Source organism: Perognathus longimembris, chromosome 13 (assembly GCF_023159225.1).
Source record: "Perognathus longimembris pacificus isolate PPM17 chromosome 13, ASM2315922v1, whole genome shotgun sequence".
Classification (NCBI taxonomy): domain Eukaryota; kingdom Metazoa; phylum Chordata; class Mammalia; order Rodentia; family Heteromyidae; genus Perognathus; species Perognathus longimembris.
This window is the reverse complement of record NC_063173.1, coordinates 38,550,559-38,560,816: the sequence shown is the minus strand read 5'-3', so window position 1 is coordinate 38,560,816 and position 10,258 is coordinate 38,550,559. Positions and strand designations below refer to the sequence as shown.

Sequence of the window (10,258 nt, the reverse complement as noted above, 5' to 3'; positions counted from 1 at the left end):
AGATGGAAGGAAAGGTGTAGCTAAACTTGTAGCACTAGCTTTGAGTGAAAAAGCTAAGGGACAGCCCTGTGTTAAGCACCAGTGTGGGGACACACACACACACACACACACACACACACAGCACTAAAGATGATAGGAATCACATTAAATAGTTAAATTATACACCATATTATAGTTCAATGTGGGGAACCCACAGAAACTTAAGTATCTGTATACGTTTAAAAATTTCTAGCTCTACAAACGCAAATCAAATATTGAACAAAGTGTAACCAAAAGTTTCCTAGAGTCTAAGGGAGTTAAAGTTAAGTGAAAAGAGGATCACTTCTTGGACCTAGCTAACAAATAATATGGCCAAATAGATTGTTTACTGGTTATGAAACAAATAAAACCCAATTACTTTCTCTGCCACGGGACCAAAAAACAAAAACAAAAACAAAAGCCCAAGTTAGTTTCTAAGTTTTAAGTTCCTCCAAAAGTAAGGATCCAAACGTTATGTACTAACGTACTTACTGTATTTTCCTGGTCTCAGCGGCTGCTCTGAGAAGACTGCAATTAGTACCTGGAAAATGATATAACCTCTTCAGAGAACTGGATGAGTCCAGATGTTGGAGATTATGATCTCCTGAATGCAATGAAATTTATGTCAGGAGACTAAAGAGAAGAATGGATTGATGACTTGCTCTACCTGTTTGCAATATGTGCTCAGCTTATTGTCTGTCCACATGATGATGCACAGTGATTACAATGCCAGGGAATTATGCACAGCATGTGACAACCATAGTTAAGTTTAATAGAGGGGCATTTGCCATTTTGTACTCTGCAATCTGGTTCTATCATATTTGCTAAAGCATCACTATTAGGACTGTGTTACAGGGCAATCGTTTCATACCAATCTTAGTTGTCAGGGTAGAACATTTTCTCCCATCTCCCCCTTCATTCTAGGCTGTCCTCAAATTTCCAAAACTAGGGTTCATCTGTGTAAGGGCAGTGAAGTAGCCCTTGTCTTTGTTCAATTCTCTAAGTTCCAGAACTACAAACCCCATGGATGAGTGTCCTTTGTTGTAAAAGGCACATCCACAAAACAAAGAGCTTCAAGCTTATTCTGAAGGCAGATGGGGCATGAACCGCCCCCCCCCCCATAGACGAAAACTCAGGAAATGAATCCTAAATTTTAAACTCCCTTTTATTGAAATATAAGTTTGTTTAGTATATTTACACCACGTTTTATGAACATATATACACAGAAGGAAATTCTGTCAAATAAAAAAGTTTTTCTTAATAAAAAATTAAAATAAAAACAAAGTAAAGTGCATGGAACTGTTTTTGTTTCCTCTCTCTCTCTCTCTCTCTTCTTCTTCTTCTTCTGGTGAACTATCATCCTTGTCAAAATTTTGGTCACTTGGGAGGGGCAGGAAGAAATTCATTACGTGACTTAGTGCATAGACCGAGCCAGTCCTGAATTCACAGCCTTCAGGGCAAAAACCGACCGAAGTTGAGGAATGAGTCAGACGAATGATCAGGGTCTGCAGGGTCGGCAGGGCTCCCCAGGGCGCGGAGGTCTCGCTCTCTTTGTCCTATCGGGCACGGAGCGGTGATCTCACCATCGCTGCGCTGGAACAAAGGGAGAACACTGGAAGAGGGTTCCACCAGCCGGTGTCACAGCCTTGTTCCGGGGAGGGTTGTGTGTGTGTGGGGGGGGGGGGGGGTGTCACCAGCTCTGCATTTGGTAGGAAACTGCAGAATTAGCTCAAAGGCTCCGACGGAAGTTTTCCTTTTTCGGAAAGGGAGAGTTGTGGGGCGGGGCAGACCCCCCAGCGGCCAGTTGCTTCCCCCGCCCCCTCTAAATCGGATCCAATCTTCACCGGACACAGGAAAGAATCCTTTTTATAAACAAGAGTGGAGGAGGGAATGTGAAGTATCTCGCCCTCCCCGAACTTGTAAACAGCGTGGAATTAAAAGGAAGGGACAGGTGGGCGAAGCAGAAGATGTTTTCAGATACCTTGGCGCTCTGGCTGGGCGTTGGTCGGAGGGTCCTCGATCGGTGGTGGTGGTGGTGGCGATTGAATTCAAGCCCCGGGTCTCCTGGTCTTCCGTTACAGTTCTTAAGTCCCCGGCCGGCGTCCGTACTTAGCTTTGCAGTGCAGAATGTGCTTGGCGAGGAAATCGAGGCGGTGCTGCAGTAGCTGAGCGTGGGGGTCCGCCAGCGCGGCCAGCTCGGGGAAACGAGGCTCGTGGCGCCGGTAGAGGCGCAGCAGCCTGGCCGCGGCGTCCTGACCGCGGTGCAGTTCCAGGACGCGCCGCGCAGTCCGTTCGCGGAACACGCACACCGACTGCAACAACGGCTCGTTATACTTGTCCCACATGCCGGCTACCCGGTAACCGTGCACCAAACCCGCCTCGTTGTCCAGAAACACCAGAGCCCCGCCCGGTCCGCGGTGTAGATTGCTCGTGGCGCGCTGCATCACGCGTGGGTCCCATTGCAAGCTGAAGAGGTTGCTCACGAGTCGATCGAAGTTGGCCGTCAGGTAGTCGAAGAGGATCAGGTCGGTCCATTGGACCAAATCCACCAGCTCTGCCTGGCTGAGGTTGGCCAGTTCACCCCCGGAGTCGCGCAGGGGGCGCAGGCGGCCGTCTTCGGAACGCCAGGGCTCCGGTACCACCACGTCGGTGAGATTGGGCAGCCAGCGCGTCAGGCTCACCACGCTGCCCTCGGTCCAGTGCGCGGCGCGCAGCTCCTCCTGCACCTGCGCCCACTGCGCGCCTCGAGCCTCCACCCGGGCCAGCGCCAGCGGCGGCACGTGGCGCTGGAGGCCCAGCAAGCGCGCCAGGTAGTAGGACAGGGCCTCGCCCTGGATCTGTTCCGGATTGATGCCGTAGCGGACACAGGCACGGGTGCCGTCGGCAAAGCGGGCCAGCCGGTTAGAACTGCGCCCGCAGCCTCCGCGATCCAGAGCCACCACCCGGGCACCGCGCGCCACCTCCAGCCACGCCGCCGCTTGGGCTTCGGAAAAACCCCGGGGCACCTGCTCCTCCAGGCCGCGGCTCCAGAAGACGCCCCCGTGCACCGCGGCGCGCTCCGCCGGCCCCCGCTGCCCGGCGGGCACGTGCGGCCAGCGCTCTCCTGGGTGTCTCTGGGGCGGGCCGTCTGCGCCCACCGCCAGGGTGAGCAGCGCCCGGAAAGTTTTCAGGGAGCCGCTGCGGGAGTCCCAAGCCAGAGGCGGGGGTAATGGGAAGCGAGGCGCGGGTGCGGGGCTGCCACTCCCGGCCGGACGCCGGAGGAGTCGGTGTTGGGGCGGCGGGGAGGCTGGCTGCTCGGTTCGCGGCGGCGGCGGCGGCAGCAGCCCGCCCCACAGCGCCAGCAGCGATCCCAGCGCCAGCAGCCAGAGCCCCGCGGTGGCGGCGGCGCCCCGCATCCTCCTCCCCATGCTCCTGCTGGTGCCGCCGCCGCCGCCGCTTCAAGCTGAGCCCGGGCTCCCGGATCCGGGCGGCGAGGCGGGCCCGGTAGCTGGTGGACTCCGGGGCTTCGGGCGCCTGAGCCCCATCGCGGTCCTGGGGTGCTGCGGGGCTCTGCCTGGCGCTCTGTCCGGCGCTGGGAACTCGTCTCGCCGCCGCTTCTCAGCTGCTTTTGTATTTCGCTGTGAGACCCTCGGGCAGGCGCGATTCACAGGCACCCGGACCACGTGGGAGCGAAGGGGGGGACCCCCCTCCCCCTCCTCCGCCGCGGCTCCCCGCCCCCCCCTCCCCGCTCCCCCGCCTTTTCTCCTCCTCTTCCCCTTAAAGCGGCGATGGATCCTTCCTGGAGGGAGAGGCGGCCCCACACTGGGTTGGTGACTTGGGGGCCCGTGGAGAAGCACGGGCTGGGCTGGCGACTCCCTTGCAGGGGGGAGGGGGGGAGACGGAGAGGGGGGGGCAGAGCCTGAATCTGGGGCGGGGCAGCAAGGGGCACCCCCCCTGGACCCCCCCGGAGGGTGGGGCGATCGCCAAGCCCCCTCCCCCTCTTTTGGGCAACATCTGGTCTCCTGTAAACTTCAAACGGATCCCCCTTGTCGTCCCAGCGACCTGGAGAGGCAGAAGCCCCAGCCCGGCGCGAGTCCTGGGCTCCCTCCAGAGAGACTCCCTAGGCCTTATGTCAATTCCCAGGAATGTCTGGGCGCTCCCGAGGTTGAGTCTTCAGCCAGGAGAGGAGCCATCTGTAGCCAACAACTTTATACCAAGACATGTCCTGTCTGTGCCCCCCTCCCCGTTACTACCACGGCTCTTGAGCTCAAAGGTAGGCCTGTTCGTCTTTCTCCAGGATGGAGGGATGCAGGTAAGAACACCTAAGCCAGTCCCCGTTCCCTTGTTTGTTCATCCGTTCTCCAAAGCGACAGTCCACGGATATGGTCTGGAGAGTTGAAGTCTCCAGATCACATTTATAGTCAAGTGACATTCAGTTCAAGTTGGGTCAGACATCGTGCTGAGGAGAGAGGTGTCAGGGGCAGCTCTCCAAAGAAACAGAACCCAGGTTTCTTGGGCGCATTGCTCTTGGATTTTTCCTCCTTCAAAAAAGTTCATTTATAATAATAATAATAATAATAAGTAGTAGTAGTAGTAGTAATAGTAGTAGTAGTATTGTTGCTAGATTTAAAAAAAAATCACTGTCATTTGATTCCCCACCTGTAATTATCAGTTTAAACAGAGGAAGCAGGGAAGCAAACAACTCCATACTGCATTTGACTTACTGGTTTAATGGTTTAAAGGAAAAAGACAAGAGGATGGGGAGGACACAACGAAAAAATGCCCCAGCACATCATTTCCAGCTGTCTTGGGTTCCTCCAGCAGGAAATCTCTTGGAAGCAAGTGACCCTCCTCCTTCCATCTTTGTCCCCCTCTGCCTCCTATCCCTAACCTGGACATCCTCAAGTTCCATACAAGAATGGGCACATGGAGGTGGAATTCTCCTGAAAGCCAGGGTTAGAAATGTTTCCTTACATGATTTTCTCTCTCTCTCTCCTTTATCCCCTTTCTGGTGTACCTATTATTTTCAACTGTTAGAAAAGCTGACACTGTGTATTTTATTCTGCACAGAATGAATATTCTGGAGTTCTAAGGGAGACATTGTAATGTTTGTGGCTGAGCATCGGCATTTAAAACAAAACACCAAAATCACTTCTGGGTCTTGTGGCCCTGACCTTGTATACACACTTCCATATGTATCCTCTGATTGCTATGGTAAATACTTGTTGGCTGAGGTGTAGGGTCTTTGTTCAATGTTTCCAGAACCACATGGTAGCTATATCATGCCTCTTTGTAGCTCTTATCTGATGAAGGGATTACAATGGCTCCCATAGGGATACATCAAAATATATTAATTCATTAAAAGGTATTATATTCCTGCTCCTTGCAAGCTTCCTCCCCCATCTTTCCTAGAGAGTGAAGACTATGTCTTATCAAAATTTCATTTCTTTTACCCTCTATCATAATATATTACATGAAATAAAAACTATAAATTGAATTTCATTTTTGTCTTTTGGTTTAACAACTTTTTTTTAAGTTGTGCTTTCAGCTTAGGCAAACTATGAGCAAGTTCTCCACCTTGTGGGCATCAGTAGAATATCATTTAATTAGAGGTTTTTATTTTATTTTATTTTATTTTTTTCTTGGTGTCCATCCTGGAGCTTGAACTCAGGGCCTGAGTACAGTCTCTTAGCTTTTTGTGCTCAAGGGCATTTTACTCCCCCCTCCTCCCCCCTTTAATTGCAGACAAGAGTCTCTCATACTTTCCTGCCCAGACTGGCCTGGAACGATGATCCTTAGATCTCAGCCCCTTGAGCAGCTAGGAGTAAAGGTGTGAGCTACTTGCTCCTGGCAAGAAATGTACATTTTTAACTGGATAATGATGTTAACTCTGAGAATAGTAACTGGACATAGCCTGATGCTAGTGGCTCACTTTTATAATCTTTTATAATCAGGAAGCTAAGATCTAAGGTTCATAGTTCAAAGCCTCAAAGACAACTAGAGCAGACCATTCTTGAGACTCTTATCGCTAGTTAATCAGAAAAAGCCAGAACTGAAAGTTTGCTCAACTGGTAGAGCACCTCGAGCAAAAAAAACCTAAGGGACAGCACCCAGGCCTTGAATTTATGCCTTAGTACCAGCCCCCCCCCCAACTTTCCCCACCCCTACAAAAACTGGACATAGAGCAAGCCATGTTCTAGGGGTTATAGGGATGCGCGTGCATGCGCACGCACGCATGCGCACACAAACACACACACGCACACACCCCTCTCCCCCACAAATACAACCAAAACCCAACATAGGCCAAACTATGTAGTAGAGGATATAGAGAAAATTCAGAGTAGCTTGTCGCTCTGTGTTTTTTGTCTGTTAGCACAAAGGACACATAAATAATTCCCAGGGATCACTGGCCGTGAACTGTATGAGAGTTTCTTCATTGTTTGGTAGTTGCTTGGACACAATGTCTGGCACTTAATGGGTGTCCAATAGCAATTTGCTAAACAACTCACTGGCATGTTAATAAGATAAAGCTCTACAAATAGCATTATCAAGTTTTGCGTTTTGAATATTACTACTAACGTACACAAAATAAGAACTTACCATAATGTTCTTAAAAGGAAAAATATGGTGAGGGTTTTGCATGATGTATGCAGGGAAAGCCCATGATTTTAAGCCTGGGCGGTCTGGCTTTTGATCCAGACACTCCAAATTCCAGGCACTAAATTTCAAAGCCTGCCTAAGATCTTACATTTCAGAAGATGGATTGATTTGATCATTGGTCTTAGCCACAGGAATGGGTGCACCATGTACGAGAAAGGGTGGTTCTAACAGACACAGCATACAGAATGATAGAAAAACCAAAAGAATGCACAAGTACTAGCATGTAGGCCCATAGAGCAAACACTCACCCTGCAGAGCAGAATGCAGTTTTAAAATGGTGTATGATTAGTGTTTAGTAACAGCTCTGTTAGCTTATTGGATGGAAATTTTCCTTTTCTCCTTTACTTCCCCATCTGAAGACATCTACTCCCTTCCCTACAATGCCAAGCCTCTTTGCCTGGCATAGCATCAATTACCAGTGTGTAACTTCCAGCCCTCTGGAAGTTGCTTGGGGAAGAGGCACTGCTTAACTGCTCCTTTTTCTTTTACCTTTAGGACTTTCTTCACACTCCTCAGAGTTCTTCCCTGGGCCTAAACCCTCAATGTCAGCCAACTCACCCTAAGTCCTATGTGGAGAATGATCTGGCTCAAGAACAGAGCTTCTTGGGGGGAAAAAGAGAGGAGATGGAGTGAGCCTTGGAAACAGGGCAGGAGGCTTGAAGTTGGAAGATTTCCCATGTCTGGCATTTCCATTTTCTGGCTTCTTCCTTGTGCTAGTTTTTGTTGTTTTAACTTTCTATGAGGTTCAGTTTCTGAATTTGAGCAATGAGATTATAAATCTTCCCCAGCTCACAGAGTTTTTACACAGCTGAAGTAAAATATTAGTAGTAACTATAACAACAGCATCAGCAAACACTTATTACATGCTCATTATGGGCTTTGGGTAAGGGTAAATGTCTCATGTGCTTTACCCCATTTAACCCATCTAATAAGTAGTATTGTTGTTCCCATGTTATAGATGGAAAAACTGAAATAATTATCCTGAAGTCACTAGATGCCCTGGCTGAGCTCGCATTACCCTTTGTAAGTTATAAACTGCCAAGGCATTGTCAAGTATAAAATCATTGCATTTGGGGCCCAAATGTGACTTAGCAGTAGAGTGCTTGCCTACTATGCACGAAGCCCTGGGTTCGATTCCTCAGCACCCCATAAACAGAAAAAGTCAAAAGTGGGACTGTGGCTCAAGTAGTAGAGTGTTAGCCTTGAGAAAAAGGAAGTCAGGGACAGTGCTTAGGCCCTGAGTTCAAGCCCCAGGACTGGCAAAAAAAAATCATTGCATTTGATCAAAGTAGATATAACAGATTAAATTTTGCTTTGAAATCTTCTCTGTGGCTGCTACTAAATGAAATGGTGAAGAACATGAACTCTTACATCAAATTGTTTTGGTTTAAGACCTAGCACTTCCTTTTACCTTGAGAATCTTAATCTCTCTGTTCCTTGATGGGCTTGCCTGTAAAAAGGAGCCAAAATACTATTATTAGTACTAGAGTACTAGTAATAGTAAATAGTGCTATTATTAGTACTACTAGTGATAATTATATGGAATATCTAATGGTCAAGAATAATAGTGGCTACTCAGCTGGTGCTTCATGCTTGTGATCCCAGATACTCAGGAGACTGAGATCTGGAAGATTGAGGTTTGAGCCAGCATGGGCAGAGAGGTCTTGAGAAACTCTGTCTCTAAAATAACCAGCAAAAAGCCAGGCCTTTTCCAGGTATGGTTCAAGTGGTAGAGCATCCACTGAGCAAGCAGAGCAACCAAATCCAGTAAGCACATGACCATTATTCAAATTTCAGTACTTCCTAGTAAAGAATAATAGTGATGAATCTTATAGATTTTCATGATGATTAAGCCTTTACATTTGAAGTGATTCTATGTTCACTGTTAAAGGTTTCTCCTTTTGATTTCACGATTGCATTGCCCAGATAGAACTGTGTTCTCTACCAAGCCTCACCTGGTCCTGAGATAGAATGTAAGTGATGTTCCAGCCTCATACATTTTCTTTATGCCTCAGCTGGCATCTTCCTTGGTAATTATGGAATTTTCTTTTGCCATGGAGCTGGACCTGCAGTCCTCTATCAAGTTCTTAAGTGCACCTCTTGTTAAAATTCCAGAGCCCTCAGCCAGGGTACTTACATCCTAGGTGGGATGGCAAGAGGGGTGGGATGGTATCACATTGCTCAGAAAGGTATATGATTTAAAACTTAGAAATCATTGGATTTTGCAGTTTTCCATTTAATCTTCTCAGATTGCTGTTGACAGAATGTAACTGAAACCATGGAAAGTAAAACCACGGATAATAAGAGATTACTGTGCATACTTGGCTCCAGCTAATCTTTTGGATAGCTAGAAGGAGGCCAGGAAATGTAATAGTCTTTTAATGCAATTAACCTGTCTACTTGAATAAGTCCCACTTTTAAGAACTCACAGTGTTTCTGAACAGAAAATAAAAGTTGACACAAATCCTTTCAATTTGTAGTGAGACTAGCATTTTTTATTCTGTTTGTTCCAGGTAACTCCTTTTATTTTTTGGTTGTGGGGCTTGAACTCAGTGCTTGGCCACTGTCCCTGAGCCTGTTTGTGCTTAAGGCTAGTGGTCTACTACTTGAGCCACATCACCACCTCCATTTTTTTTTTGCCAGTCCTGGGCCTTGGACTCAGGGCCTGAGCACTGTCCCTGGTTTCTTTTTGCTCAAGGCTAGCACTCTGCCACTTGAGACACAGTGCCACTTCTGGCCGTTTTCTATATAAGAGGTGCTGAGGAATTGAACCTAGGGCTTCATGTATACGAGGCAAGCACTCTTGCCACTAGGCTATATTCCCAGTCCCACCTCCGGTTTTTGAGTGGTTAATTGGAGGTAGGAGTCTCCCCGTCTAGCTTTGAACTGTGATCTCCAGATCTCAGCCTCTTGAATAGCTAGTATTAGAGGCATGAGCCACTGATATCTGGCCCAGGTAACTCTCTTTTGGACTTGCAAGACAGTGCTTCCAATCATTAGTGTTAGGTACCAGACCCCAATGGTTGCAACATGGGTGGATTCATGTAGTAAAATTTAGAGCAGTTGCCAAAGCATATTTGAGTCTTCATTACAGAAGAAAATGATAAGATTCTAGAGTAGGCATTGATGGACATGACTTTCTTTCTCTGCCTTATATTAGTTCAGTGAACATTATTTCCACTCAGTGAAAGCCAAAGAACAGGATAAGAAGTGACGGGGCATCAGATTTCCTCTTTCTGGCACCTGCATCAGGAATGTGGGTTGTCTCCTTTTCATCCCCAGCTACCCTTCTACTTTCTGGGCAGTTCTCCATCTTCTTCCTTCAAGTTTTGTCCCAGAAGGTAGACTAAACCCTGACTGGGCTAAATCAGTTATGATATTTATAATTCCTTGCCAACGATTGGTTAAGGTATAAGTATGTGATGCTATTCTGACCAGAAAGACTTGAAGGAAAGGTCAATGGGAAAGATTTCTTTCTATGACAGAAACACCAGAAAAAGGTGACATGGTTTAGATCTGTTGTAAGGCCTAAGGTTGAGATGGTAGTCATTCTGTTTCTGAAAGGCAACTTTGTGGGGGGTGTGCGCGCGTGCGCGTGTGC

At 47.9% G+C, this 10,258-nt stretch overlaps 1 protein-coding gene across 1 annotated transcript; it reads right to left on the bottom strand.

Annotated features, from left to right (window-relative positions):
• Positions 1-1,352: 1,352 nt before the first annotated feature.
• On the bottom strand, positions 1,353-3,653 carry Fjx1 (four-jointed box kinase 1). Its single transcript, XM_048360023.1, has 2 exons — positions 2,000-3,653; positions 1,353-1,611 (listed from the first exon to the last, which is right to left on the bottom strand). Exon 1 carries the CDS (start codon positions 3,423-3,425, stop codon positions 2,103-2,105), a length of 1,323 nt encoding a protein of 440 aa, XP_048215980.1. The 5' UTR covers positions 3,426-3,653; the 3' UTR covers positions 1,353-1,611; positions 2,000-2,102.
• Positions 3,654-10,258: the final 6,605 nt, after the last annotated feature.